At 41.9% G+C, this 9683-nt stretch overlaps 1 protein-coding gene across 1 annotated transcript; it reads right to left on the reverse strand.

Annotated features, from left to right (window-relative positions):
• ESD (esterase D) lies at positions 1 to 9683 on the reverse strand. The gene is made up of 9 exons (XM_032207929.1): positions 9604 to 9683; positions 8396 to 8466; positions 7407 to 7495; positions 7134 to 7232; positions 4883 to 5007; positions 3665 to 3784; positions 2597 to 2695; positions 1174 to 1341; positions 1 to 223 (listed from the first exon to the last, which is right to left on the reverse strand). Exons 2-9 carry the CDS (start codon positions 8461 to 8463, stop codon positions 143 to 145), a joined length of 849 nt encoding a protein of 282 aa, XP_032063820.1. The 5' UTR covers positions 8464 to 8466; positions 9604 to 9683; the 3' UTR covers positions 1 to 142.

The raw sequence follows: 9683 nt of genomic DNA on the forward strand, positions 1-9683 counted from the left end.
TCAAATCAAGTGAGGCTTTATTGCATTATCAGTACAATCAGAAGAGCTCCGTTTTACAGATGCTGCTTCAGCAAATGATTTCTGTTGTGTTCACCTGTACCTCAGGATTCACATCAGCAGATGACACTTCCATCCACATAGATCAGGCATTAAGGTATTTTGCATGGTGCTTGATGTGGTCGTTGATAAACGTAGAAATGAAAAAATAGCTGTGATCGTAACCCTAGAAAAGAACAGCAGAAAAGAGATCAGCAAACATACATAGTTGGTGATAAAGCAATCGTGCTACACTCTCTTCTAGGGAAGTTAATGTCTCAGGTTTTAATCTGTTTTAAGAAATCAAAAACACCTGCCTTATATATAAAAACTGTTAAGCATACCTAACTAACAGGCTGAGCATGAGAAGGTGAACAACAAAGGAATGAATTAGATTGTTAACAGCAAGGGTCAGCTGCAGGGCAGGATGCAATCTGAGAGTAGCTCCCCTCACTGGCATTGCCCTACTGGTAAAATACAGGGTATAAGAACACAGCCCAAGTCTGAGTTAATGCTCCAGCACTATGTTAAAATGACAAAGAAACCTCTGAACTGTTCCAGTTTGTCAGCACTCACTGTATCTTGTGGCACAGGGCTGTATAAAAGCCCTTGGGATAGATCAGTGAGGACATAATAAAGCCCTCACTGGGTCTGGCCTGACGTTGCCACTTGCTTACAAAGACCCCAGTGCCCTCAGTGTGGTGCTACTCTGGGTCACTGCACTGCAGGAAAAGCTATCCAGGTCTTAAAGTGAATCTAAGATTTCAAGCAATTCCACAACTTTCCTGATTTCCACAGACACAGGCAAGCTAAACCACAAAGCTCCGCACTGAACACGATGAGGATACAGCACAGATAAGGAATCCTGCAAAAACACAACTTTCACGTTGCTTGTACAGTGTCTGTGATATCGGTTAAAAATCACAAGTGCTGCTGCTTCAGCCTGCTACTGGCTGAAGATGATCAGATCGGTTCGTTGAAAGTAGAATCCTGACCCCACCTAGCGGTAAAACGCAGCTGGGCCTCACGGATATCCCACTCCTTGACAGCCGAGGTACAGCAAAACCTAACTTCTTTGACCACCTGCTACATACAGCCAAAAATCACCAAGCACCAAGCCTGCTGGTGCAGACTTGCCTGCTGCAGCCTGAAGACCACTGGGATTTTCCTCTCGGTGCAGGCGGCAATGAAGTTGTCCGGCAGGAGCTGGCCCGCTGACAGGAACTGGTCGTCTTTGCCTTGGTCGATCAGGATGTCCAGGCGAGAATCTGGATAGGACTTCACAAGTTGTGTAGCATCATATGCCTGCAGAAATAAAAGAGAGACAACGTTCAATTCTGTGTGTTAGACTGGGTCAAGTTTGCTGACTGCAAGAAAAGATTCAGGACATCACGCTGAACTTTGGAAGAACGATCAAGCTCTCATGCACTTCTCTATAACTAGAGGTTGGAGGAAGGAAAAAAAAAAAAAAAAGAACAATTCTGCTTAATGACAAAAGAGGAATTTGGGCATAAATCAAAGTTAGGAAATTAGCAAATAGAGTATGCAAAAAGTAAGGAGAAAACATTTGTTTTGTTTCAATCAACCACTCTAGTCCAGAACAAGTGTTTTTTACATCAGTAACAATGCTGAAAAAAAGCATACAAATATCTCTGTTCCATACGTGAAAAGCAGCCAGCTGGTGGATTCATACATCACAAGCTTTCCTTGTAGACATAGACTCACCTGAATGCTGTGGCCATGGCACAGAACAACCCTTGCACATACTACACAGTGATTTTAGGCAGAAATACAGAGATGAGTGGTTGCATATCTGTGTCAAAGGCATGCCTGAGTCTATTCCTGATGCCTGTTGTTGATACACTGGACTGGGTTTGCAGAGGAGCTTCAAAGTGAATTAAGGAGCTAGAAAACACACTTCTAGCAAAATAAATCCATTCTGCTAAATTTGAGGAAGTTTAATTGTCAATTTTAAAATATATAAACTATTTAATTAACAGCTAGTGCTCTTTATTCCTGTAGTATTTATTTCAGGCCTGAATATCTTCCCAAGAGATACCTTAATCCAATTTACAAGGGATTTATCTGCAGCTTGGGTTTATATATAAGGAAACTGGAATACCGGGTCACAGTGATCCTTCTAACTTAAATCTAGGAATACAGCACAAAGTTTCTGCTGCAACTAAAAATACTGAAGGTATTTCAGTAATACCTTTTTTTCTTTTAAATCTTTTAAAATTCTCACTGCTTCCATGCATTACAGAAAGTCTCAAACTGCCCATACTTCTTCTAAGCCCACATTTTAAGATCTTCATAAAACAAGGAAGAATTTAGTCAATTTGATGAGAGCCTCCTATTTCATTACATTTGTTATAAGCACCATCAGGTAATAAATAGCAAGACAGACCCGCCAGACGTGTGCAATGCTTATCCATGCTTTGGAGAGCAGTAAAAGAGAAATACCAGCTCAGGAGCACCCCAGAATTTTGTTCCAGCCTCCTGCTGCATTTACAGATCACTCACTGATGCATTTTAAAGGCCTGTGAGTTCCAACACCTACCTCCCATTTGCTTGCATCTGATCCCAGATATCCGCCAAGGGCTTTCTTCCCCCACTGACACTGAATAGGGTTGCAGATAGGAGCAAAAGCCGACACAGACTGTTGAGAAAAAAAGTGCAAAATAAAACAACGCACGAGTTAAGAAAAGTGATTTCTGATAACCAAGAAGCAAACCAAAAACCTTTTCAAAAGCTGTTTGAAGCTACTGCCAGAAACCAGGACTGCCACCAACCCTCTGAGCTAGGTGTCCTAACCATTGTACTACTTCCCCCTTTTTTTTTTTTTTTTTGTTCTCCCTGACCTGCTTTCCTTTTTGCACAAGCCAAGCTTCAAAAGGGTGGGCTAGATGCCCCATTCCTATATTTGCTGGGAGATGTTGGTTTGATCCACCCATTCCAGCATGCTTATGTTCAAGTGGAATGAAAACGAATGCCCCTTTAGATACCTTGAACACTCCAAACCCCAACCTTTAAGAAAGCTGACATGCAAACATCAGATAGAAAGAAAAAGGGGAAAGGGGTCCAGATTGTATTTTGTGGGGAGTCCCAGTGCTTGTAGTTAAAGCTGCTGTCAGCTGGAGTTCATAGACTCTGCAGTAAGTTTCAAGCAAACACACAAATACTGGCAGCAAATAGGTTTGCCGGTAATAAAAGCTCCAAAACAAACAAGACAAGATTTTAGAAGGTATAGCAAATGACACAATCCGATTTCTAGACAATATTACCAGCGTGTATTAACCCCAGACCTAAAAGGAGCCCATTTATATTTAACAGTTAAATTGGAAGAACTTCATCTTCAAGAAGAAATTGAACTTAGCTTTTAAAATTTGCATTTTTTTTAATTTTTTTTTTTTTTTAATTTCACTAATGTCAAATACTCACACATTCCAGAGTAGTGTTTCTGGCAATCTTCCTTATTCTAATAATAAGTTATCAATGAACTACTACAACTAAAACTATGCATGTATTTAACACTGTAACAGAACTTGGTATCAGGTTTTCTTTCTTCACTTGTATAGAAGTCTGTATAAGCCTTAGTATTCTGCATATACGCTGGACTATATCTTACTTTGTACTTTCCAGGATTCTTCAGAGCAAGAATAAGAGCTCCATGACCTCCCATGGAATGCCCAAAAATAGACATCCGTTCAGGATCAGTAGGGAAATTGGCATTGATTAGTTTAGGCAACTGTAAAGGAAGAGTGGAATAAAAACATTAAAGCAACTTTAGTGCGTTTAGACAAAGTAGTATACAAATAACTAACACCTTTTTACTCAGGCAAGGGGGAATTTTTTTAACCTACAAGAGGGGAGATTTAGATTAGCTGTTAGGAGGAAATTCTTCCCTCAGAGGGTGGTGAGGCCCTGGCACAGGCTGCCCAGAGAAGCTGTGGCTGCCCCATCCCTGGAGGTGCTCAAGGCCAGGCTGGATGGGGCTTTGGGCAACCTGGGCTGGTGGGAGGTGTCCCTGCCCATGGCAGGGGGGATGGAACTGGGTGGGCTTTAAGGTCCCTTCCAATCCGAGCTGTTCTATGAAACCAAAGGCACATCTTTGGTTCTAGCCTGACATTTGTGATCATGACCAGAAGGCAATTTGAACAGGACTGCAAAAAACAAAGAAAACATCTCATCTAACAGTAAGCATTTCAAAATATCTCTGCAGAAATTTATCATAGCCCAGTAACACAGTCTTCTTTTAGTAGATCCACATATATGTACGTGCTCCCATAAATGACCAGAAAGGCAAGTTGGTCTTAAAAAAAAAAAAAAATTATTTGCACCATTATTGGCATCCCCCCAAGACAGACAGTGGAAGAAGTCCAAGTGAGCAACACAACTGAAGCACCGGTGCAGTGAAATGCAGGGGGTTGCTTCAGAATCAGCAGCGCAGAGATTTTATAAGAACTGAGATTGCACAACTAACAAATCAGGATTAGAAGCGCACGCCAATCCTGTGACATCTCAGGCAGGAAAGCAGACTCAAGGAGTTCCTGCTTCCTCCCAGTTAGGTGTTATCACCTCTGTGCTGTTTTCTCCCTCTTCACTTTTACCACAGTAACTGTTTGGGAAGGAAGGGCCTGAAAACTTGGTAAATTCAGTCACTGAAATAATCAAGAATTGAAAAGAAATAATAAATCCATTTAAAGAAAAAAAAAAAAGACTAAAAGATAAAAAGAGGAAAGCAGGAAACAACAGTCACTTATAGGCTATCAAGATCACCTTAAACAAGCTTAAGTGCTTGGAACAGAGAGCAATCCTTCTTCAGCTTACCCAGCAACAAAGTTACCTCATCCTTGACGTAGGAGTACATCCTATAGTTTGTTTTCCAAGGTTCTTCGGTGGCATCCACATAAAAACCAGCACCAGTGCCAAAATCCCAGCTTTCTTCTTCTCCTTCAATATTGCAGCCGCCTGCCATGAAAATTGGTTCTGTAGTTACCACATTGTCTCTACTAGATGCTCAGAACCAGAGAAACTGTTGTGCAAGTTAGACACTCTGGGCATTAGTTTCTCAATCCCGTGTCTCTAGCCCTCCAACCTGCAGCACAGCTCAGATTTCCTTTCATTAATACCAAGTTTTCAAGTGTTATTTCAGTAAGGCTTTCAAAACACCACTTAGACGTTACCAACAGATGTAGCAAAGCTCTAACTTGTTTCGGTATCCCCTCATAAATAAGCACAGCACACAAATCTCTCTTACACTAAGCCTGTAAAGCTTCCTCCAATTTACCCAGGGACTTCTTAAAAATTTTTAATCTTTGCTTGGTGTGATCAGTTTATCTCAGCTATTAGACTTCATCCTGTCACGTACAGGAAACTGTGAAAAACAGAAACAGTGGAAAATTTTGTTTCCCTTAGAAAAACAGAACTACCTGTCACCAGAGTAGCTTATGTGCTTCAAACAGCATCTGGTACAGCTCCACTTCTTCAGATTCCACAGCACTGACTGTCCCTGCCTTTTTTTAAGTATGTAACTGTACTTTTTCCGCAGTTCATTTCATTGCTCCCACCTGTAACTCGCCATAAAACTTCTGTAATTTCTCCTCTGAATAACTGCAGGGTTGTATCCTCTTTTCCAAGGCTACACTTCCAAAGTAAATTTGCAAATATCTCCTTGAAAGTCGATGCAACCCATCTCTTCCTCTCCCTTTGATTAGCCTGTGATTTACAAGCTTCTTTTTCGGAACAGAATGTAATTTTTCAAGCTCTGATAGGAAATAATGGCCTTCCTTTTTCTAAAATGTTCCTAGTTTTAGCAACCCAAAATTATATTGGTTTTCTAGCCCACGTGTAATTTGACCATCCCTGACGATTTGTGCAGAGCTACCTTTTTCACAATATGAAATCAGATTTTTGTAAGGATCAAAGTTGAGTTTGCTCCAGTGATGTGCCCTTGAGCACTCACTGGTTTTGTAACTTAAGAGTCCAGCAGTCAGAGGGAGTTGGGAGTGCTTACACAACATGTTGGATACAAAATTCTGTTATCTTCAGACATGAACAAAGACTCAGAAAATCCTACCAGGCAATGAAGGCAACATTTTTCTTAGAAAGAAACTTAAGGGAAATTCTGGAAAAAGTAACTCGAAAAGGAAAACAAACACACAAAACACACAACTGTTCAGTAAACCTGGAAAACAAATCTCTACAAAGGAGGAAAGCTAAATTCTACCAGAGCCTGACAGAGAAGCTGTAACTACAGGTGTGTCAATTTTTCATACTAAAAGATTTTTTTTTGACCTAACACAACTTCAAAGCCTAGGCATGAGAACCGTCCTCTGGAAAGAACATTACTTCATTCCCCTATTACCTGCATTCAGATCTGATGTGCTAAAGCTTAGGAAATGTACAAAGGTGGCACTGTCCTCACACAGCAGCACTGATGAGACTTCAGCAGAACCCAGCAAATACTGAACGTTGTACACTGAATCCCCCAAAGTTACTGTATTTCCTGTAGATCCACCATTTTCAGGTTTCTCCTATCACACAGAAGCTCAGCCTTGCAAAATAACAAGGCATCATCTTAAAACAGTATTAAAGAAACTCTATTGCACTTGCAAGGGGAAAGCGTTGTGGTTTGCTTTAAACTTTAAGTACCACAACACTCCGGAGACATGGATTTAATAGGCTTCAGGAGACTGTATAGAATCAAAAGTAAACATTATAGCTTTCTGACAACAGGGTTCTCAAGAGCTTTTTCTAAGCCTCAGCAAGCCATAAAGTGCAAGCATTTCTGGTAACACGCTTCTTGTTTTCCCTTTTTTCCCTCTCCTCATTCACACTGAATTCAATGGCCCCTTTGTTCTAGCTGTAGTAACCGAAACAATAAAAGAGTTTCAAATGCCAGACCTTTACTAGCCTGTTATTAAGAATACAGATGATATAATCCAGCAAACGACATAGAGGCAAGGTCAAATTCTGACTCAGGTGGGCAATACACTTTGTAGCGAACTGCAGCACTCCATTCTTGGAGAATAAAGACAGTGTACTTCACTATAACAACTGAAGTATCTTCAGTCATATTTTCTGTTAAAACTTACGTGGGCTGGTGTCTGGTGCAACTACAATAAGGCCATGTTCAGCTGCAGCTTGCTGAAAACCAGCTTTCGTTATAAAGTTCTGTTCTGTACAAGTTAACCCTAGAAGAAAGAAAAATATGGTCCATTACATACTGTCCACAGCGTTGCTGTTTCCAAAACCTTTCTGACAGAAAAGGTTTTGAAAAATAATCTATCTATTCTATTTCCATGAACATGCAGGCCACAGTAGCCTTAAGACTCTCTTTTTAAATTCCTAAAATTCACGTTACTTACCTGAGAGCCAATACAGCACAGGACACTTCCCAGTTTCTGCTTTTGGAGGCAAGTAGATTCCAAATTTCATTTTGCATTTTAGCTCTGTACTGTATCAATAAAACACTCCTTGTTATCAGCGCTACTTAATTAACAAGTTCCATAGCATTAAAAAAAAGAAAGCAGAATCAATGCATTTCATTCAAAAACAGGTTTACTCAGTGAATTATAACAACTAACATGTTAAATTAAGTGAAATTCAATTTAAAACCCAGCCGTAGCCACTTGAATTGGCAACAGTTAACCTTCCCACCTTGTTTGGAAGGCATCAAAACCACAGGCTTACAAATAAGCCATATTTTGCAGTGTTGCTAACACAGAACAGCTTGATAATAGAATTTTGAACCCCAGAAATATTTAACTTGAGCCTTGCATATTACACTGGAAAGTAACTTTTACTGAAGAACATACCACGAGTTACAGAACATGCTACACAGCATGCTCCACCAAGAGAGAAGTGTCTTCAGTGTGCTAAATCTGCAGACTGAATGTCCACTAAGAATAATGACTTTTCATTTGGATTAGAAATCTAAAAACGAATTCCTCCCTGTTCACCTTCATCAGACAACTGGAGCACATCTATTGTCTCTCTCTAATCATGACATTTTGTCAGAGTACATAAAATCAAAATATACAGTAGAGTGAACTGAACTTTGTACAGACTGACTTTGTACTACAAGCAGGAAAACCCAAAGTAATGGGGCCCTCGTCTTTAAAGGTGAAAATGCTGGCTTCCCATCTCAGGTCTGCAGCACTAAGCATACTGAACATGTTAAACATTAACATAGAAATATAAGAACACAGCCAAAACAGTAGAAGGCAACATTCCTCACTGAAATATGGATAACAGTGAGAAAAACATTTTCCTGCAGGCTAAGAATACTGACATAAATGATACCAAGAATTCACTGCCCCAAAATAAACATTCAGATTGTTTTTGTAGTGTTTACCTGTCATGTTCAAACACCTTCTGGAAACCCTCAAAGCATTTATTGCTAGAAACCTGTTTCAGAGCCATGGTCTGTTAAAAACAGAAGAGCAAGTTAAACTCGAAAATAAAACACTCCACGAGTAAGTTACAGGAACAGAAAAGATGAATACAACTTTAATCATTTTTAATACCACAGTCTGTCAGAACACTCTTGCAAACACTTTCTGATCTTCCATTAACTTTTTGCTGCCCTACATTACCATCAGTTTTATTGCTGTCTTGCAGGAGAGCTCCATAGTAGCTAACAAGGATGAAGTCAGAACACAGAATAAAAGTTAAATTCAGGGCTTGGAAATACAGAAGACGGGGAAGAGTGGAGAGGGAGAGTTGAACTCTTGAGCACAGCACTCTCCAAACTTCCCTGCTTTCTTACAGAGCTGCATCCTCGATTCCTTTACCTCTGCAGTAATTTTAGCTTTCTCTTTGCATACCAACGCTACTATGAAACAAGAAATAGAAACCACGGCGTGTTGTGGTTAGCCTGGAGCCACACACGCTGAGTGGCCTGCTACCCGCCTGATGAACATGCAGGAGAAAACCTGCCCTGCCTTTGCTTTGCTGGGTGTCAGTACCCAGCCGCTAATTGTAATTATCACAGCACTGAGGGCTGCGATCATCTTTAATTAAACTGCGTTGCTCCGAAAGCCTGGGGGAGAACAGAAGTGGCCACAAAAGTAGACATTGTGAGTTTCATGGCCAGGCAGCTGGTTGCTAAAGGGGTAAAGGGTCGGCAGTGCCACAAACCAATCCCAATGTCAAACCAGGTAATTGTCCAAAATAAAAACCGCCCTGTCCCTCTCCCTGGTGCAATCCTGTGGTGCGTGAGGGGCAGAAAGCCGCCCCTTGGGGCTTGTTTACGCTCCTTTACCACCCCGAGGGGCTGGTGTCGGGCAGGGTCCCCACAGAGGAGGCCGCCCTAGCAGCTTGGGCCGCTTAGGGGCTCGGATTTTAATTTCTGGGCGGAATTTCCCCACAGCCGCTGTATTTAAGCGCTCTCCTTCACCTCCCTTTCCACCCTCCCGCCCCTCAGCCCGGGCCTGAAGGCCCACCCGTGCCCGCCGCCAGCCCACAGGGGGAAGCGGGGAGCCCCCGGCCAAGCCGTGCTGCTCACCCCGAGCCTCTAGCCCCCAGCCCGGCTGCCTGCACCCCTCCACCCCGCTCCCTTACCTCGGAGGAGCGGTGGGGCCCGGCTGCGGAACGAGCGGGGGAAGAGGCGGCACCGGGCGGGCACCACCTCCCCTCAGCCC

This window comes from Aythya fuligula, chromosome 1 (genome assembly GCF_009819795.1).
Source record: "Aythya fuligula isolate bAytFul2 chromosome 1, bAytFul2.pri, whole genome shotgun sequence".
Classification (NCBI taxonomy): Eukaryota; Metazoa; Chordata; class Aves; order Anseriformes; family Anatidae; genus Aythya; species Aythya fuligula.

Excerpts from the sequence above, each read along its gene's own strand:
- ESD (XM_032207929.1), bottom strand. The coding sequence starts at position 8,463 with ATGGCTCTGAAACAGGTTTCTAGCAATAAATGCTTTGAGGGTTTCCAG. Across the intron at positions 1,342-2,596 it reads CAGATGCAAGCAAATGGGAG|GCATATGATGCTACACAACT; the intron begins GTAGGTGTTGGA and ends TTATTTCTGCAG. Across the intron at positions 224-1,173 it reads TGGTCTTCAGGCTGCAGCAG|GGTTACGATCACAGCTATTT; the intron begins GCAAGTCTGCAC and ends GTTCTTTTCTAG.